General features: G+C 61.0%; 9 protein-coding genes across 10 annotated transcripts; 4 read left to right on the top strand and 5 right to left on the bottom strand.

The window, feature by feature from the left end:
• Positions 1 to 88: 88 nt before the first annotated feature.
• Positions 89 to 3,031, top strand: SDRG_06644 (hypothetical protein; the record flags this gene model as incomplete). Its single annotated transcript, XM_008612436.1, has 10 exons — positions 89 to 487; positions 534 to 666; positions 710 to 768; positions 829 to 1,154; positions 1,204 to 1,318; positions 1,367 to 1,500; positions 1,548 to 2,014; positions 2,068 to 2,130; positions 2,178 to 2,347; positions 2,408 to 3,031. The coding sequence occupies 10 exons, from the start codon at positions 89 to 91 to the stop codon at positions 3,029 to 3,031; spliced, it is 2,490 nt and encodes an 829-aa protein (XP_008610658.1).
• SDRG_06643 (hypothetical protein) lies at positions 2,931 to 4,718 on the bottom strand. Its single transcript, XM_008612435.1, has one exon. The coding sequence runs from the start codon at positions 4,707 to 4,709 to the stop codon at positions 3,096 to 3,098; it is 1,614 nt and encodes a 537-aa protein (XP_008610657.1). The 5' UTR covers positions 4,710 to 4,718; the 3' UTR covers positions 2,931 to 3,095.
• Positions 4,719 to 4,846: 128 nt separating this feature from the next.
• SDRG_06642 (hypothetical protein) lies at positions 4,847 to 6,821 on the bottom strand. The gene has a single exon (XM_008612434.1). The coding sequence runs from the start codon at positions 6,765 to 6,767 to the stop codon at positions 4,911 to 4,913; it is 1,857 nt and encodes a 618-aa protein (XP_008610656.1). The 5' UTR covers positions 6,768 to 6,821; the 3' UTR covers positions 4,847 to 4,910.
• Positions 6,822 to 7,734: 913 nt separating this feature from the next.
• Positions 7,735 to 8,884, top strand: SDRG_06641 (hypothetical protein; the record flags this gene model as incomplete). The annotated part of the gene is made up of 3 exons (XM_008612433.1): positions 7,735 to 8,308; positions 8,359 to 8,499; positions 8,547 to 8,884. 3 exons carry the CDS (start codon positions 7,735 to 7,737, stop codon positions 8,882 to 8,884), a joined length of 1,053 nt encoding a protein of 350 aa, XP_008610655.1.
• On the bottom strand, positions 8,881 to 9,704 carry SDRG_06640 (RalA-binding protein 1; the record flags this gene model as incomplete). Its single annotated transcript, XM_008612432.1, has 8 exons — positions 8,881 to 8,975; positions 9,027 to 9,119; positions 9,164 to 9,195; positions 9,252 to 9,302; positions 9,344 to 9,444; positions 9,493 to 9,518; positions 9,581 to 9,617; positions 9,663 to 9,704. 8 exons carry the CDS (start codon positions 9,702 to 9,704, stop codon positions 8,881 to 8,883), a joined length of 477 nt encoding a protein of 158 aa, XP_008610654.1.
• An 86-nt stretch (positions 9,705 to 9,790) lies between these two features.
• SDRG_06639 (hypothetical protein) lies at positions 9,791 to 10,836 on the top strand. Its single transcript, XM_008612431.1, has 4 exons — positions 9,791 to 10,066; positions 10,114 to 10,479; positions 10,529 to 10,651; positions 10,696 to 10,836. Exons 1-4 carry the CDS (start codon positions 9,802 to 9,804, stop codon positions 10,794 to 10,796), a joined length of 855 nt encoding a protein of 284 aa, XP_008610653.1. The 5' UTR covers positions 9,791 to 9,801; the 3' UTR covers positions 10,797 to 10,836.
• A 1,593-nt stretch (positions 10,837 to 12,429) lies between these two features.
• SDRG_06638 (hypothetical protein) lies at positions 12,430 to 15,591 on the top strand. The gene is made up of 3 exons (XM_008612430.1): positions 12,430 to 12,953; positions 12,998 to 13,068; positions 13,129 to 15,591. Exons 1-3 carry the CDS (start codon positions 12,612 to 12,614, stop codon positions 15,542 to 15,544), a joined length of 2,829 nt encoding a protein of 942 aa, XP_008610652.1. The 5' UTR covers positions 12,430 to 12,611; the 3' UTR covers positions 15,545 to 15,591.
• SDRG_06637 lies at positions 15,282 to 17,305 on the bottom strand. 2 transcript variants are annotated; one of them, XM_008612428.1, is made up of 10 exons: positions 17,251 to 17,305; positions 17,177 to 17,204; positions 17,006 to 17,137; positions 16,880 to 16,956; positions 16,752 to 16,835; positions 16,407 to 16,703; positions 16,316 to 16,358; positions 16,007 to 16,272; positions 15,775 to 15,964; positions 15,282 to 15,715 (listed from the first exon to the last, which is right to left on the bottom strand). In XM_008612428.1, exons 1-10 carry the CDS (start codon positions 17,267 to 17,269, stop codon positions 15,592 to 15,594), a joined length of 1,260 nt encoding a protein of 419 aa, XP_008610650.1. In that variant the 5' UTR covers positions 17,270 to 17,305; the 3' UTR covers positions 15,282 to 15,591. The 2 variants fall into 2 exon arrangements, with proteins under 2 accessions (XP_008610650.1, XP_008610651.1); XM_008612429.1 differs by having other exon boundaries at positions 15,567 to 15,964; positions 17,177 to 17,267.
• A 56-nt stretch (positions 17,306 to 17,361) lies between these two features.
• SDRG_06636 (hypothetical protein) lies at positions 17,362 to 17,922 on the bottom strand (the record flags this gene model as incomplete). Its single annotated transcript, XM_008612427.1, has 1 exon — positions 17,362 to 17,922. A coding segment is annotated over one exon (507 nt), but the record flags the coding sequence as incomplete, so codon positions are not given.
• Between the last annotated feature and the right edge of the window lie 90 nt (positions 17,923 to 18,012).

Raw genomic sequence — 18,012 nt, 5'->3', positions numbered from 1 at the left:
AGGTGCTCCAGGCCCTATGCATCAAGGTCCCCCCGGTCCCATGCATCAAGGCCCACCCATGGCACGTGGTCCGCCGCAAGGCCCGCCGATGGGTCAAGGCCCTCCGATGGGTCAAGGCCCGCCGATGGGTCAAGGCCCGCCGATGGGTCAAGGCCCGCCGATGGGTCAAGGCCCTCCCGGTCCGATGTACCAGGGTGCTCCCACGAACCAAGGTCCACCTGGTCCGCCGGGACAGTACCCGCAAGGGCAGTACCCACCGGCGCAGCAGGGCGGGATTCCGAGTGGGGACTTTCACCAGGGCGGGTATGGCCAGCAAATGCCGCCGCCTGGCGCCATCTCGGAAGCGTCCTTGGCGGCGCAGTGCGACCCTCGCTTTATGCGCATGACGGTGAACGCGCTCCCGCACTCGCAAGAGCACGCGACCAAGTCGGCCCTGCCAATGGGTGTCATCATCCAGCCCCTCGCCGAGCCCGAAGGCGGCAAGGAGGTGCGCGGATCGTGCGACGGCATCGCGTGCTCATGCCACCTTGTAGCTGCCAGTCGTCAACTTTGGCGCTACGGGTGTTGTCCGCTGCAAGTCGTGCCGCACGTACATCAACCCGTTCGTGCAGTGGGTCGACAACGGCCGCCGGTGGCGCTGTAACCTCTGCGGTGTCTCCAACGACGGTACCCCACCTTATGAGCTTCTTGTCTCATGCCGCGTCCCTAGTGCCGAGCTCGTACTTTTGCCATTTGGGTCCGGACGGCCAGCGCCAAGACAAGGACGAGGTGCGCTGATTCCCGACTTTTTCTGCGTCGCCGACGTGATCCCTCATGTCCATCCTGTAGCGTCCGGAGCTGTGCGGCAGTGTCGAGATTGTTGCGTCGTCCGAGTACATGATGCGACCGCCGACGCCGCCCGTCTACGTCTTTGTCATTGACGTCTCGGCGCAGGCCATTGCAAGTGGCATGGTGCAAGTGGCCGCCGAAACGATCCAGTCGCAGCTCGACAGTCTCCCGGGCGACCCGCGCACGCGCTTTGGCTTGATTACCTACGACAGCGCGGTGCATTTCTACAACCTCAAGGCCGGCTTGAAGACGCCGCAGATGATGATCGTCCCCGACATCAACGAGCTCTTCATTCCGATTCCGGACGAGCTCCTCGTCAACCTCAGGTGGACTGCCCATATATCGTGTTGGCCGTCGACTTAGGCTCTAACATAGCGACTCGCGGGATGTGATTGAGAGCTTATTGGAGATGCTGCCGCGTATGCACCAAGGCACGCGCAACCCCGACACGTGCTTGGGCCCGGCGATTCGCGCCGCCTTCCGTCTCATGGTGCGCCACGATGCGCTCGAGCACCAAGATCTTATCGTCGCATCGTAGACCTCGGTGGGCGGCAAGATGCTCGTGTTCCAGAGCTCGCTCCCGACAGCGGGCCAGGGCGCGCTCAAGCACCGCGAAGATACGCGCCTCCTTGGCACGGACAAGGAGCACAATTTACTCAACGCTGTCGACACGTACGCGTCCCACCACCATCTCGGTTCAGGATTCTCACAACACGCAGGTTTTACCGCAAGAACGCGATCGAGTTTTGCCGGCAGCAAGTCAGCGTCGACACGTTCCTCTTTTCGCCGCAGTACACGGACTTTGCGTCGCTCGGGTGCATGTCCAAGTACTCGGCCGGCCAAGTGTTTTACTACCCCAACTTCTCGGCGTCTGTCGATGGCGACAAGTTTGCGGCCGAATTGCAGCACTGCTTGACGCGCGAGACGGGGTGGGAGGCCGTCATGCGCGTCCGTGCGACCAAGGGCATGCGCCTCTCCAACTTTTACGGCAACTCGTTCTTGCGCGGCCCGGACCTCCTCGCGCTCCCCAACGTCCATCGCGACGCCGCTTTTGCGATCGAGCTCGAGCACAACGACGCGCTCTTGACGGCCAGCGTCATCTGCGTCCAGTCGGCGCTGCTCTACACCACGTCGTGCGGTGAGCGCCGCATCCGCGTGCACACGCTCGCCGTGCCTGTGACCAAGCGTACGCCTTTGCGACATGTCGATTCTTATATTCTTATCTCGCGATATGTGTAGTGTATGCCGAGGTCTTCCGGTCCGTCGACGTTGACGCGATGTGCAATTTGATCGCCAAAAACGGTACCTTCCTTTTGCAGCATATTGGACAATCGCAAATGGTTGGGTAGCCCTCGAGGTCGCGCTCAAGAGCGGTCTCAACACGGCGCGCACCAAGCTGCAGACGATTGCGTCGGACATTGCGCGCGCATACCGCACGAGCGGTGCGTACGGGGCCAACCCGAGCACGGGCTACCAGCTCCAGCTGCCCGAGTCTCTGCAGTTGCTGCCGCTGTACATTGTACGTTACTGTTTGGCCGTATCGACGTAGGATGAATGGACATTGATCGAGTCCGTGTAGATGTCGCTCATGAAGAACCCGGCGTTCCGCGGCGGCAACGACATTGGCTCGGACGAGCGGTCGGCGTGGCAGTATACGCTCAACAACCTCTCGGTGACGCTGTCCCGGACGTTTATTTACCCGCGCCTCTTCTCGCTCCTCGAGATGCCCCAAGAAGCCGGCCTGCCTATCGCCGAAGGCGAGCTCCCGCCGGGCGTGACGACGGCCGGTGCGCAACAGATCCAGCTGCCGCCCGTGGTCAACCTCTCGGTGGACCGGCTCAACACGGAAGGCGCCTTCTTGCTGGACGACACGGTGTCGCTGCACCTCTGGCTCGGCCGCAACGTCTCGCCTCGCTTCCTCCAGAGCCTCTTTGGCACCGACACCATCGACGGCGTGGACTCGCGCGAACTCCAGCTTGTCGAGCCCACAGACGACCTTGGCACGCGCCTGCACAACATTTTCTCAGCGATCCGCGAAGACCGCCCGGCCTTCCTCAAGCTCCACGTGCTGCGCGAAGGCGCGCCGGGCGAAGGTCGCTTCTTCTGGAAGCTAGTCGAAGATCGCGCGAGCTTCAACGGCGGCACGTACTCGTACGCCGAGTTCCTCGGGCAAACCAACCGCGCGAGCCAAGGCGGCAAGTAAAGCCTTTTCCGTTGTAAGCCAATCCTTAATTGCATCCTCAGTTACAGCCATCGTCGTATCCCTACTACGGGCGACCCTCACGGACCCACTTCCACATATGGGCCTTCTCGGTCGCGCGGGCTTGGCGCACGGCATCGGTGTCCAGCGGGTGGCTGAACATGAGGTCGAGGTGGTGCGCGCCGCCCTCGACCTTGACGGCGACGACGGTCGGGTTGAGATCCTCGAGCACCCCCATGCCGGCCCACGGGTCGTAGTTGCCGTTGGAGAACACCATGTTGCTCGACTGCGACAGCGCTTTGCGGCCGCCGTAGACGGTCGTCGCCCACTGCGGGCGCATCGAGACGTTCCACGTGGCCGCGCAGCGCTCGGCGTCGGCCGTCACGTTGTGCAGAACCGTCCAAAACATGTCGAGGCCGTTGCCCTGGTCCTGGGGCATGTAGAGCTCGGAGCAGAAGAGGTAGTCCCAGAACTCGCCGTCGATTTGGCTTTCGTTGGAGGGCTGGCCCATCCCAAAGCACGGTACGTCCTTGGTGCTGTTGTAGTACACACCGACGCTCGCCCGGAGCGCATCCAGGAGCGCGATATCGCCCGTCTTTGTCGACGGGAACGACGGCGCGAGGGGCTCGCAGGCCGCGCGGACGGGGTACGCCGGCAACACGTTCACGCCGTTCATGATGTACGAGCTCGGGTACGGGTAATTCCCCATCGCGAGGTAGTCGTACGCGGCTTTGGCCCAGTCGGCGAGCGCGCGCCCGTCAGCCTCAGTCGCCACTGGGTCGCAGAGCCCGAGGTGCGTCTGCAGCGTTGCCCGCCCGGCTTCACTGGTGGACGCGTTGAAGATGACGTCCCACACGCGGCGCACGTTGGTCGCGCAGTTGGCCGACGAGCCGGCAGCGGGCGTCGCGTCGAACGTCACGATCTGTGAGAAGCCCGAGACGTTGGTCGGCGGGTCTTCGCCGAGGAATGAGAGGACGGGCGCGGAGCCTGCCACGATGCCGTCGATGATGTGCGGGTACTTGAGGCGGAACCACGTCGCCAGCATGCCGCCGTACGAGCCGCCAAAACCAACGACCGCGCTCGTCGACGCGTTGCGCGTCGTTTTGATGTGCCGGAGTAGCACGGCGTAGTCGGCGAGCGCCTGCTCGGAGGAGAGGTGCTGGAGGCGCGTCGTCGCGTTCGCGGGCAGCGATTTGCCAAAGTACCGGTGCTCGGCAAAGACGAGGAGCGCACCGAACTCATGGGCGTTCTCCCACATCAAGCCCGTGTGGTTCAGGTACAGCTCGACGTCGGCTTCGTTCCCGACGTAGAAGAAGATTGGGCCATGCGCGTCTTGGTTCCAGAACTCGCTGCACACAAAGTAGCGCTGCTGGTACGTCTCGGCCGTCGCTTCAAAGTGGTTGAGCGTCTGTTCGAAGTACGACTCGACGCAGCGCTGGCGCAAGTCGCCAGAAAAGTCGCCTGCCGTTGTGGCCACAGACTCGGTGGGCGTCGCGAGGGCCGTGGTGGCGGCGAGCGCCGGCGCCAATGACGCGTGCTGCGCCGAGTAGACAACGGCGCCGATCGAGAGGGCAGCGATGAGGCCGACGGCAATCGCCATCTTCTCGAGGCGCCCGAGGCGAGAGCTCTTGGCCGAAGTCGTCAGCGGATGGCGAGCGTCCAGCAGTGGGCTGCGCTCCATCGTGGCCGCAAATCCAAAAATGACACTCGTGATCAGCCACGTCAAGAATCCACCAATCAGCGAGTATGCACAACTTCAAGTTGGCGCCGATTGGCAGAGGGGCTCAAGATCGGACGTGTGGGGACGACGACGGTCATCGACGCTCGGTGGATACATGGATAGCTGTTAAAATAGGTCTAAATTATCTCGGTTCTTTACTATCTACAGCTCTTCCTCCACTTGTTGCAGCGTGAAGCGCAAAAAGATGGGCTTCTCGAGCGTCTTGAGCATGATCGTCGCCGACTCGAGCGTAAGGTCTTCGACCTCGTTGATCGCCGAGAGAATGTCGCCGGCGCGGAGCATGTCGAGACCACCCGCCTCGCCTTTGCCCGTGACTCGGCTGATCGTGACGCGCGCACCCGTCGCCTTGAGCGTGAGACCCAGCGGACCGCCCGACCACACGACGTTGACCGTACCAGGCCCAGGCAGCGTCGAAATCGGTGGCATGTCGACGCCCATAACAAGCCCCGAGTCGTCGAGGTCCGAGTACGTCGAGCGACCCGAGACAGGCGCAAGGACAACTGGCGCGCGGTAGCTCTTGGGTGCAAACGAGAGCGGCTGCGGCTGGTCGGTCGTTTCGCTCGACTCGGTCGGCGTGAGCTCGAGCTTGGCCATGCTCTCGACCACCTGCGACGACCGTTGGTGCATGATGGCCGCATACGCTGGCGGGGGCGACATGGGCTTGGAGACGACAGCAGGTGGAATGTACGCGGGCGGCGACACGGGCAAGCCGTACGCGGGCGGCGGCGGCTCGGACGAGATGCGGCTCGAGACCGACGTCCGACTCGAGATGGACGTGCGACTCGAGACCGAGGCATCCGGGTCGGTGCCCGCGACGCGGTGGAAGACGAGGACGGCGGGCTTGGGCACTGCTTTCAAGTACGCCATGGTACCCCGGAGCCCGAGGTCGACGACTTGGACGTTGGAGATCGAGATGAGAATGTCGCCGATTGACAAGAGCTTGGAGCGCGCGGCGAGGCCTTCGTCTTGGAGTTTTGTGACGATGAGTTCGTTCTTGAGCTTGTCCTTCTTGAGCGTGAGCCCGAGTGGACCCGACTCCCACACGAGCGAGTACTCGGTTTCGCGCGGCGGCGGCCCGGGCTGTGACAAGACCGAGTCGTTCATGTCGGGCCGACACGACGACGTTACCAGCCGGCGAAACAAGAGGCGCACAGGCTTGCGCGTGTCGCGAAGGAGCACAATCGACGCTTGGTACCCAATGTCGAGCGTGTTGACGCCCTGGATCGCCACGAGCTGGTCGCCGGCTTGGATCTGCGCCAGCGACGGGTCGGCAGGCCGCTCGACGCGCTCCTTGACGGACGGCAACGCGCCGACCTTGATGATGCTCACGCCGAGGCGCGTGCCTTCGTTCCACACGACCTCAAACGTCGCGTACATGGCGTCGTTATCTTCCGAGCTAATGATGCTGCCACTCACGTCGCTTTGAATGATCGAAGGCGTCCCGCGCGGGATCTCAATGTGCAGTGGTCGCGGCAACTCGAGGCTGTGGCGTCCGTGCTGCGGCGGGCGAGACACGGGCAGCGCCTGCGACGGCGGCGCAAAGGAGAGTGTGACTGGAAACCGCGGGTTGCGCAGCCGCTCCATGAGCATGTCAAAGTTGAGGTTGGGCTGGTTGTTGTACGCGATGAGTGCGTCGCCGACATGCGCGACGTGGACGACCTCGGGCGGCGCGTTCGCGTCCACGCGGCGAATGATGCACTGGTTCTTCGAGTTGCAGCGGAAGACGAGACCTAAGAACGCGTTGTCCCACACAATGTCGTACGGCGCGCGGTCGGCCATGGGCTCAGGGTACCGGCCATCGAGTCCGATCGAGTGGCGCATCGGCGCGTCCGACCGGTGGAAGGAGGTGGTCGGCGCGTTGAAGATCGGTGCGTTGGCCGCGGTGCTGCGGCGGCGCTGGAGGTGGCGGGCGACTGCGCTCGGATGCGCCAGCAGCTTCTTCGTCGGCGACGTCGCGGACTCGGGTCCTTGCATGAAGAAGTCGGACGTCGTTGCCATCTTTGCCAATGAACCAAAAATTGGCTTGTATCACAGCGTGGGACACCGCCATCGCCACGTATACTTTAACCAAGTGCAACGTCGTGAGAAAAGCGCTCACGCAGAAGACAGGCGTGGTTGCATTGTTTGTTTTTATTTAATGAGCTTGATGTTTGTAGGCAGAAGATTAAAATGTTAGCACTGTCTTGGCCAAGGCAGATCTTCTGGACATGCGCCAGTATTTTATTGCATTTGGAACATGAAGCATAGCATTTGCAAGACGTTTAAATAAATATTCTGTCGGCGCCAAAAATCTGCTGAATTTGCTTTGTGGAAGCTGTTGTGGACTCGACGGCTTCCGAGAGCGACGTCAGGCGTAGCGTGGTGGCTCGCACTCCGCAATCTGAGCATGTCCAGCATGTCTCTGATGTCTCTGTGTGTTTGAAGCTGAGCTTGATGCGGCAATCCCATGTGGATCAAACGCAAGCGCCGTCGTCACCCCAGTCCTCGATTTCTGTTGTCAGTCTCCGTGTATGCATACTAGTACACTGGTGGAGCGATGCGATGTGCGGTGAGGCGAAGTACGTAGAGGGTACGAGCTCATTGCAACAGCGACACTGCGAAGGGTGAAGGATCGTCGCAGGTCGATGTGGCCATCGCAAGCTTGTTGGCTGTTGATCAAGGCCATCAGCGACAGACAGGTGTATCCGACGGCAGCGAAGTGAAGTACAAGGCGCCGATACATGCAGCCTCTTGGAGATCTTAGCGCTCACAATCTGAGTGCTCGATAGGGCTGAAGACGTGCTCGACCTCCAGAGATCGACGGCACGAGTGCCACGTCATGTTGGAGGCGGCCACATTTCATCCCACCCGACCAATCCAATATCGATTTTCTCGAGTGGCAGCAAATCAGCCAGCGACCCTTTTGCAATTTCAGCCAATCCCATCGCGCCCATGAGATTATCCGGATAGATTGGGCCATTGTGCAATGTCGGGCCAAGCGACCGCGGCTCTTGCGGTTGCATGCTCGGTCGTCTGCGCCTGCATTAGCGTCTACTACGCCCGCGCAGCAGCACCTCCATCCTCTCCTTCATCTTTGCTCGCGAACAACAAGGCGAAAGCGCCAACCCTCGCCGCGAAGAAGCGCGTTGTCCGCTTGGCCACCCTCGATGCGGGCGACGTGCCCCGAGCGCTGCGCCCGAGCTTCTACTTTACCGAGATCGGTCGGTTCAAGCATAGCACTCTTTTCGACGACGCACCGAGCGTCTTTAGTGTGCTTGACAAGCTGCAGACCTACATCACATCGTGGCTGGCCTCGCATGAGCCGCTGTGCCCGACGACGATCGTGCCGTGCAGCGGCACTGCCAATGCCACGGTCCATGTCAGCACGGAGAATACTGAAGTGCTGCAACTCTGCTCGATTTTCAACTACAGCGACCACTCCGATCGGCAGCTCGTGCTGGGGAGCGGGGTCCGCGTCATGGGCGGTGTCTTTGATGTCTCGGAGGGGTCAATCTTTATCGGGGCCAACACCGTCATCGAGCCCCACGTATACATCAAAGGTACATCAAGAGCCATGTCATCGGGAAATCATATCTTAGTGGTGTGTTAGGCCCGGCCATCATTGGTGAAAGCTGCACGCTGCGGCACGGTGCATACCTGCGCGGTGACGTGCTCATCGGCGACCGCGTCGTTCTGCGCTGCGAAGTCAAGCACGCACTCATCATGGACCGCGCCGAGCTTTGCCACCCCGGTACCTTGTACTCGATTGCTTCGAGTACGACGCAAATAACGTTGTAGGCTACTGTGGGGACAGCCTCTGCGGCTACAAGAGCCATTTCGCCAACCAAGTGTCGACGGCCAACTTGACGCTTCTGGCGCCGTCGTCGGGTACAGGTGTGTGTATCGACGTCGACGGTGTCACGTACGACACGGGGCGACGCAAGATCGGCGTCATCCTCGGTGATCGCAGCCAGCTCGGTTGCAATGTTGCGACCGACCCGTGCACGCTTCTCGGCCCCAATACAAGTGTGTACGCGCTCACGCGGCTCAACAAGGGGGTGTACGGTCCCAACGAACTCGTCAAGAACAAGCCGATGGAGACCGGTGTCATTGAGCGAGCGCCTTTGCGATCTTAAGTGGTCGTGAGGCCGTTGATGGTCACGACGATCTTGCGGTTGTGGCCGTTGCCCCAGCCGCCCACGTCGCGGTGCTCGCACAAGTAGATACCTACCACCGTCATGAGAAAGCAACGTTTTTAGCATTGTCTGGCGTATATACCTTGCCACGTGCCAAGATTGAACTTGCCGTTCGAGACGGGCACCGTGATGGAAGCGCCGATGAGCGTCGACTTGATGTGCGCCGGCATGTCGTCTAGCGCATTGAGCTGAAGCCATGGACCTCCTTTGGCGGCGTACCGTCACCCTCCATCGTGTGGCGGAAAAATTCCCTATCGCAACGCGTCGTCGTCAGGTGCGCCGCGCCGAAGCTCGCAAGTCGGATCACCGGTTCCAGCTCTCTGGCACAATGCGGTTCATTGCGCCTTCCATGTCGATGCTAATGCACTTGAGCGAGACGCACGTTGGACAAACAAATACCGAACGTCCGGGTCGCAGTTTTCGTTGAGCGAGAGCGATGCTGACGTATGCTTGACAAAGAGCGTCGCCGTACCGACCGAAAAGTGGCGGATCTCGGGAATCTACGCACGTCATAGTAGCAACGATCTCACAGCCTCGTGGCCTCGTACCTGCTTGTACACTTCATCGGTCACGACTAATGGTGCAAGCATCGACGTGAGACCCAGTATCACCGGAAGAGGACGACGGGCAGCGTACGGTGGAAGCCACGCGATGGCGCCTTGAGCGTGATCTCCTATCTTCAGGCGTGAGCCGCGCGGCGACCGCGGTGGCGGCGAACCTTCTGGAGCCACGCCGACTCCCCCGTTCGAATCCCGCTCATCGTCTTGGCCTTTCTGGCTCGATTGGTCAGTACATTTCGACCAGACTGCTGGTCCCGGAATGATGGTCGTCACACAACGCGCAGCTGGCCAGTAACGATGTTGCGCCTTCTCCAGCAGCGACGCGGCGTCACGGTGCTGCTTCCATCGATGCGCGCTAGCGTGCTCGGGCAGCGCCAGCTGTGGCACCACGCAAACCGCTCGCCGCAGCGCCTCTTGCCTCGCGCACTGCAGCCGTTGTCGACGACCGTCCGCACGCTGTACACGAGCCCGGACGACTGGCGCAATGCGAATTGGAAGGACAAGGCAAAGGCCGGCGCGATCGTGGTCGCCGGAGTCGGTGTCTTTGTGGTCGTTTCGTCTGGTACAACACTTTGCCTTTGCAACCGTATATCGATCTTTTCGCTGTAGTCGCGCTCAGCGTCGTTGTGACGGGAGTCATCGGCCTCGGCGCCTACGGTCTCTACCGCTCCTTTCGAGACAGTCGAGGTGGCAACAGTGCGTGGTCTTCGTCCTCGAAGAACAATGCGCTCTTCAACAACCTGGGTCGCACCAAGGCCCGGGGTGGCAACCCGCTCACAGCCGGGATGCCGCTCGTGCTGCAAGGGCTCATGACGGGCCTCTTCAGCCTCGTGGGCGGCGCCATGAAGCAGTCGATGGGGCGTGTCGCCACCATTCAAAACGCCGCAAACGAGCGGCTCCAAGGGCACCCTGCGATCACTCGCCAGTTTGGCCTCGGTGTCCAAGTCGGCTCGCCGCAGCAGCTCGTCGAGCAGAGTCCGCCATTGCCATTGCAGGCAACGTCAACTCTAACGACCATGTGTAGCGGTCAACGGTGCCGGCGTCATTCAAGCTTCGTTCCCCATTGGTGGACAATTGTCACGTGCTTATGTCCGCGTGAAAGCAACGGTCGACGCCAACAACAACTTGTCGTACCAGCAGTTCCAGTGTACATTGTGCTAAGTCTAGTTAGTTGCCTCATGCGTTCCCTAGATGTCAACAGCGCGACGGGCGACTCGATCGACTTGTTGCACCAAGCGCCGTCGTCGTCGCGGGCCAAGACCATCAAAGATGCCGAGTTTCGAGATGTGTAGTCAAGCCCACGACACAATACTACACGTCCCTGTCGTCGCGCGTTATTGTCGTCGTTTCTCGTCGAGTCTACAGGGCAACGTACACTATGACGCAAGGAGTAACGTCACTTGAGGACGAAACCGTCGACCGAGCCGTTTCAGTTGTGTCTGCATGTGACAGATGAAGGTTGGCCTCGGTAGACCGCCGTGGTAGGAGATGCTAGCAAGGGTTCAAATGAACGGGCCCAAGCCTTGGTGGATGTAGCGAATTGCAAGTGGTCCTGGGTGTTCTGCATGCCAGAGCCACGCGACAGCAGATTTATGCACCGTGCTACTGCGCAAGTGGGAACCAAAACGCATACTAGTACTACTACATACGGCCTTCAACTCCAACTCAACTTCAAGGCGCGCGTGACACCGAGGCGAAGCAATGTGGGCAAATGACCGCAAGTCTCGACAGAGAGTTACGGGTTGGCTGCTCATCCAAGCGCAACGCGCCGTAGCCTTGCAGCGATGGGACTGGCACATGGACGGCACCGCCTTCTGGCTGCGTAGACGCGACCGCCCCAGCCCCATAGTAGTAGTCGATGTTAGAGAAATGAACAACGACGCTAAGAGCGCCCTCGAGCCTATCACAGGACGTCAGATTCGACGCTTGAGTGGGAGACTGCGTAGCCAGAACTCCATGAATCGGAAGCGAATTCTGGTGGACCGCCGCCGCCTAGTTCTTTCTGCTAGCTCTTCCAACCACCTTACATGTCCCCGCTTCGTCGACCAAGGTGGTCAGCGACAGCGACGCTGGTGACGAGGATCGAAGCTCGGGACGATGGCTTCCGTGACTGAAACGACACCTACCCAGACTTTGCGAGCGTTGGCTGGGACGAGCGCAGCTACCCAGTAAAATGGGTTTCGTGCCGATCGAGGTCATCGCTCGTAGGGTTCATAATAACGCGTCAGCGCCACGTGGAGCAGCTTCCGACGCGACCTTCAAGTGACTTGACCTTTGGTAGCCAAGTAGCCCGACGACATAGCCAAGAAGCCGAAATAGCATGGTGGGTCCTACTATGACCCCTCCCATTTACTGTACGACGGCAAAGCCCGTGCAAAGTGGTGGGAACAGCTCGCTATCACGTCGGCATACAAGGGCGCTCATGTTTCGAGAAGCCACCCAACGCGGCTCCAATACACTGTAGCAATTGGTCAACAGCCGCCCAAAGTGGCGCGAACACCATATTCATTTTCAGAGGTCGGAGCATTGACAAGCATCCACCCAATTCGAGATGACAGGCCTTCAACGTTTGCGCGGGGCGTCCTTACCTGCCGCCGTTCGCTGCGTGCTTGTCTTTGAGCAGCGATCCATCTCGCGTTCATGACTGGGTGCATAGATAGCTAGCTCGTCGATAGATCGAATATATACATTCACCATGGAGCAAGAGATAGCGAGATATCGTGTTGGCGTGACGCTCGAGTATCATCGAGGCCGCTGCAATCCGCAACTGGACGCAGCGCGGATGTGACGGGAAGATAGCGGCTCAGCTGATCCCCCTCTTCTTCTTCTCCCCTTCTTCGTCTCCGAGCGCCAACCCAAGAAAGGTGTTACAAACCGTGTTTTGATTGGCTAAAAAGGCGTCTTGGATGAACGCTGCGCCAATCAGCGCGCGTGGCGAGCTTCTCTCGCGCGAGCCACGATCGACGTAGATGCGCGACCACTTGGTGTTTGTATACGTCGGCGAAAGCGAATGAAAAATTGCCAGCCAACGCGATTGCCAGTGGTTACGCCAAGTGGTCATTTCCGGTCCGGCGGCGCTCCTCTGATACGACCGACGACCGACCATCATGCAGCCCTCTCCCATGCACCCCGTGCTCTACGAGAAGTACCAGCCGCAAGGCAGCATGGCGCCTACGGAGCTCGTGAACGCGGGCGCAAGCCAGGACGTGCTCGTCGTCACCTGCAAGGGCGGCGCGCGCCTCCTCGTCTCCAAGAAAGAGCTCGACGCGCTCAAGCTCTTCTTGCCCAAGTACGAAGACATTGACATGCGCCGCCTCGTCAACACACTGCCGCTGCTGCTGCAAGAAATGGAGACGTCGGCCAAGTCGCCGGCCAAGGCGCCGCTTGCCAAGGCCAAGCCACAACTGTCGCGCACGTCCAGCAACGCATCCATGTACAACGACACTGCGGTAGGCATACCCGTGCACAAGACGCCATGACTCATAAAGATTAGGCCAAGGACGCGGAAGCCCGCATCCACGAGCTCGAAGCGCAGCTCGCCGCCGAAAAGATGAACGTTGAACGGTATCGTCGACCGTCCGTATTCTGCCTTGTCTCTAACGTCTGAAAATGGTGGTTTCGTAGATTTGCCTATGACAACCTCATGCTGAAGGAGACCGTGCTGCGGAAAGATCGCGCCGAGCACGAGTCGAGCGTCGCGGCCAAGCAGCTCCATGCGCGCCTCGACGACTCGAAGAAGGCGACGGAAGATCTCCACGCGCACCTGCTCGACACGACGTCGAGCTTGAAGAAAGACCACGCGCAGGCCACGGACTCGCTCCTCGCCGAGCATGACGCCAAGCTCACGTCCCTCATTGCGTCGCACAACGACGCGGTCGCGGGCCTCACGGCCAAGCACACGGAGGAAACCGAAAGCCTCCACACCAAGTACACGGCCGACATTGATGACCTCCACGCCAAGCTCAAGGCGCTCATGGTGGTCGTCAGCGACAAGGACTCGTCGATTGCTGCGCACAACGCGACGATTGCGGGTCTCACAACCGACCTCGCTACGACGACGGCAACGCTCGAGGCCACCCAGTCCTCGCTCGCCGCCACGACCGCCGATCTCGGGGCGGTCCGCGACGACTTTGCGTCGCAGGGCGCGCACCTGATGGCGGTCGAGACGGACAAGAAGGCCAAGGAAGATGACATTGAGGCGCTGACGGCGCAGCTGGCGACCGTCGAGGCCAAGGCGAACAGCCTGTACGAGCACACGCAGGGCCTCGTGGCCGAGCTGGCCGACATGCGCAGCGAGCTCACGACTGAGGTGCAGGACATGGAGCAGTACATGACGAACGCGATGGAGAGCGTCATGACCGAGTCGCAGAACCGCGAGACGGTGCTGTACGACCACCTCCAGCGCGAGACGCTCGAGCGCAAGCGAATGACGGAAAAGTACCACGAAGTGTCGGGCAAGATCCGCGTCTTTTGCCGCATCCGCCCGCTCAAGGTCGCGACGAACGAAGAGAGCGCGTACATGTACCCGAAGCCGCAGACGCTCCTTGTCGCGTCGCAGCGCAAGGAGTTTGTCTTTGACCAGATTTACGGCCCCGAGAGCACGCAAGAACAGGTGTACGAGCACATTGACCCGCTCGTGGGCTCGGTCATGGACGGCTACAACGCGTGCGTGCTCGCGTACGGCCAAACCGGCGCCGGCAAGACGTACTCGATGGTCGGCGAGCCGCGTGCGCCGGGGATCATTCCGCGCGCGCTCCAACAGCTCTTTGAGATGAGCACGGCGCGTCAGCTCTTGTACGACGACCGGATCTCGATCAGTATGCAGGAGATTTACAACGACCAGCCGCGCGATTTGCTCTCCAAGGACATTGTGACGGCCAAGGACTCGCTCGAGACGCGCCCGGTCTCGTCGTGGGAAGAGGTGCAGCACGTGCTCGACGAAGGCCACAAGAACCGCTCGGTGGCTTCGACCAAGATGAACATTGAGAGTTCGCGGTCGCACGCGATCATTTTCGTGTACGTCAACAGCGCCAGCCGCCAGACGCTCGAGAAGAAGAGCAGCACGCTCTGCCTTGTGGATCTCGCGGGGTCGGAGCGCATTTCGCGCACGCAGGTGACGGGCGACCGGCTCAAGGAGGCGCAGCACATCAACAAGTCGCTCTCGACGCTCGGTGACGTGGTCCACGCGCTCCAGCACAAGGCCAAGCACGTGCCATACCGCAACTCGAAGCTCACGTTTACGCTGCGCGACATGCTCTCGGGCGGCGCGAAGGCGCTCATGATGCTCCAAGTGAGCCCCGACGTGGCCGACGTGGGCGAAAGCCTCTGCTCGCTGCAGTTTGGTGCGCGCGTGAGCCAGGTCGAGCTCGGCGCGGCCAAGCAAACGAGTGTCGAGTCGGGCGAGCTCCTCACGATGAAGGATGAACTTGCCAAGCAAAAGGGCGAGAGCGAGAAGGAGCTCACGCGCCTCCGCGCCGAGATCGAGCAGCTCCGCGACGAGCTCGAGACGCGCTCCAACAGCTTCCAGACGACGATGACGGCTGCGTCCAACCTCAGCAGCAAGGCGTCCAACCAATCGGGCGACGACGAGCCGAACGACGACGACTGGAAGCGCCTCAACACGGACAGCGAGCCCGAACCGGAGGTCAAGAAGCGCGCGCCGCGGGCGTCGATCGGATCGACGTCGTCGCGCCTCTCGAGCGTCAGCAGCAAGTCGGCGCGCTCGACGGCAACGACGACACCAGTCGTGCCCAAGCCCACAACGACTCGGTCGACCTTGAGCCGGCGCCTGAGTCTGCCGGTCAAGCCGACGACGTCGTCGGTGACGGCGCCGACCGCTGCGTCGGTGGCCGCTGCGGTGCCCGTGGTCCGCGCCAAGGCGCTCAGCACTGTTACGCGCCCGAGCCGGCACTCGATTGGCCCGGGCGAAACCGTGTCGGTGCGCGCCAAGATGACGGCGACGTCCCGGACGGCGGCGACCGCCAAGACGCCGACGACGACCAAGGCCGCGGCCACGTCCTCGCCCCGCAAGTGGGTTTAGGGCCTAGTAATACTTAGTTGATAATATATTTGCCTTTTTAAGCTTGATTACTGAGGTTGCGAGGGTAACGACCGGTACATAACGTCAACCTGTCGTCGGTCCAGGATGGTACTCGACGTGGCCCGCGGTGGGCCTGGACTGCCACTCGTCGGCGCCTGGACTTCAACCAGTCTACATGAGCCCGTCAGCCAACAGTAGTGTATGGAACAGGCTGCCGCGCGCCGGTTTACTTGCGCGGGCTCCCGGCTTCGCTCGGCGGCGGCAAGATACGCGCAACGACCGGCGACCGCGCATCCAGCGTCGCGCGCATGTTGAGCCGGGGGCTGTACGGTCCGTGGGAGCTGGGCCCGTGCATCGGCTTGGACGGCGCGTGGCCATGGACCTCCATGCGCGTCGCGTTGCGTTTCTGGAATTCGAGCTCTAGACCCAGCACCGCTAAGAAACGAACCGTGGTCGTCGTACCTTGGGTCGTCCGCGCGACAAACTCGGCGCGGTGCGCGGCGTGGATGCGGTCGCGGATCGTCTGTGCGATGCGCAAGTTGGCGTCGACGCGCGCCTTTGTGCTGTCGACGCGCGACACGATCGAGTTGACGCCGACCATTTGGATAAAGGCGCCGTAGCGCTCGTTCGTACTCGCGGTGACGAACCGGAGGTTCTCGGCCGCTTCGGCCGTGGCGCCAAAGCGCGGCGGCGGCAATTTGGCCTCGACCGGCTCGACGCGCAAATGTCTACCATCGTGATCTGCACCACGCAATCAAAGCAGACACGTACCCGCGGCCGTTGACGTTGAACGACTCGCCCCGGAAGGCGTAGCCTAGTCAAGAAATATGAGACACGTCGAGAGACGACGAGGCGTAGGGACCGAGCTCCTCCTCGATGGTTTGCCAGTGCTCGCTCGCGTGGAGGATCTTGACGATCGCGCACGCAAAGTAGTAGACGCACTCGAAGAAGATCTCGTCTTCCTTTTGGCGCTCAAAGTTGCTGCAGTGCAACACGATGCGTGAGTAGCTCGTCGCGAGGTGGCTCAGCGTCTCCGCGTGCAGCTGATTGGCGCGCAGGCGGCCCTCGGGCATCGCCGCGCTGTTCTTCTCGAGGAGCTTGAGCCCGACGATCGAGTCGACGTGGTCCATGGCCGCGTGCACGAAGAGCACCATAATGTCTGCGCACTTTGTCGGCCCTCGACGGAAATTTGATGCTTTGGACGCACCGGCGTTGTAAAAATCGGTAAATTTGAGCGGGATTTTCAAAAGCCCTTGGGTCCGCTGGCGCTCCATCTCGAGGTAGACGTCCTCTGCGCATGTGAGTGCGAGCGTCATGACGAGACGATGAGACTACCCATGAGCTGCTTGACGTCGGGCGGACCTTTCTGTGCCATGTGGAGATAGTGGCTTGTCTTGACCCCGCGCGATGGCCTACGTACTCGGCGTTGTGATCGACAGCGTAGATGCTGCGATGTCGTACATGCTCTTGATACCGCGGCCATCGCCTTTGGCGGTGACCACGGAGCCTTGGCGACCAAAGAGTGGCAGCGCTTTGCCATCGAGCCGTCGGGCAGTCTCCTTGATGCTTCCGGACCGGCTTGTCAACCCTTTCCTACGCTGGCAGTCAGATGCAAGCAGTATCATCGCGTACAAAGGTGCGGTGGACGAGGCCCCATCGCCTAATGAACACGGTCGCATCAAGATGCATGGACGTAGCTTGCGCACCGAGCCTCGACGTTGGCATCGACGACCAAGCGACCTATTTTTGGCCCGATGGACGACAAGACGTTATGAGCCTTTCCATGAGAAAGCCCATGCGTCGAAGGAACGCAGGAGGATGCTGCACAGGGTGCTCGAAGGCTTTTGGCAATTAAGATAGGTTCATGCATACTAGTACTGGCCGTGGGCGACGCGCCATGCCCGGTACTCGTCGAGCCCTTCGTGCGACCCACCCATTTGATGCAGCCACATGACTTCGACGTGGTCGTGCTTGATGTACTCGAGCGGGTTTCGCCGGCGCTGACGCTGTGCGAGGAGCGTGTGCATGTCGGGCATAATGGGCATCGGGATCTTCTTCAACCCATCGTCGTCGAGCGGCTGAAGCAACTCCTCCAGCGACGCGTCAATGGCTACGTGCGCTCGATCGGCCTCGGTGAACGTCGCTCCTCTCGCGCCATGGCACTTCTTGCCGTCCGGGGTCATGCTCGGGGGCCGTGGTACCCGGAGCTTGGCGCTCACCGGCGGCTCTCGGCGCTTGGCGCGCTCGAGGGCTGCGACGCGGCTCTTCCATGTGCTCGGTGTCTTCTTGAGCTTCTCGTACTGGCATGGTCGGTGCTTTGGGAGGTCCTTGAAGTCGAGGGCGAGCATGGCCGCGATCTTGTGTGTGTGCGACGCCGCTTCTTTCAATATTTTATTCTGCATACTTGTTGCAAGTACATCGGCAATATTTTAATCCCATCCGCGCTGTCTGTATCCACGCCATCTTGG

This window comes from Saprolegnia diclina, assembly GCF_000281045.1.
Source record: "Saprolegnia diclina VS20 unplaced genomic scaffold supercont1.18, whole genome shotgun sequence".
Taxonomy (NCBI): Eukaryota; Oomycota; class Saprolegniomycetes; order Saprolegniales; family Saprolegniaceae; genus Saprolegnia; species Saprolegnia diclina.
The sequence above is the reverse complement of the archived record's forward strand: the minus strand, read 5'-3'. Positions and strand labels throughout refer to the sequence as shown.

Excerpts from the sequence above, each read along its gene's own strand:
- SDRG_06639 (XM_008612431.1), top strand. The coding sequence starts at position 9,802 with ATGTTGCGCCTTCTCCAGCAGCGACGCGGCGTCACGGTGCTGCTTCCA. Across the intron at positions 10,480-10,528 it reads GCAGCAGCTCGTCGAGCAGA|CGGTCAACGGTGCCGGCGTC; the intron begins GTCCGCCATTGC and ends GACCATGTGTAG. Across the intron at positions 10,652-10,695 it reads GTCGTACCAGCAGTTCCAGT|ATGTCAACAGCGCGACGGGC; the intron begins GTACATTGTGCT and ends TGCGTTCCCTAG.
- SDRG_06643 (XM_008612435.1), bottom strand. The coding sequence starts at position 4,709 with ATGGAGCGCAGCCCACTGCTGGACGCTCGCCATCCGCTGACGACTTCG.
- SDRG_06637 (XM_008612428.1), bottom strand. Across the intron at positions 17,138-17,176 it reads GCCTCGTCCACCGCACCTTT|GAAAGGGTTGACAAGCCGGT; the intron begins GTACGCGATGAT and ends CTGCCAGCGTAG. Across the intron at positions 16,273-16,315 it reads TTCAACGTCAACGGCCGCGG|ACATTTGCGCGTCGAGCCGG; the intron begins GTACGTGTCTGC and ends TCACGATGGTAG.
- SDRG_06638 (XM_008612430.1), top strand. The coding sequence starts at position 12,612 with ATGCAGCCCTCTCCCATGCACCCCGTGCTCTACGAGAAGTACCAGCCG. Across the intron at positions 12,954-12,997 it reads CCATGTACAACGACACTGCG|GCCAAGGACGCGGAAGCCCG; the intron begins GTAGGCATACCC and ends CATAAAGATTAG. Across the intron at positions 13,069-13,128 it reads GAAAAGATGAACGTTGAACG|ATTTGCCTATGACAACCTCA; the intron begins GTATCGTCGACC and ends GTGGTTTCGTAG.
- SDRG_06642 (XM_008612434.1), bottom strand. The coding sequence starts at position 6,767 with ATGGCAACGACGTCCGACTTCTTCATGCAAGGACCCGAGTCCGCGACG.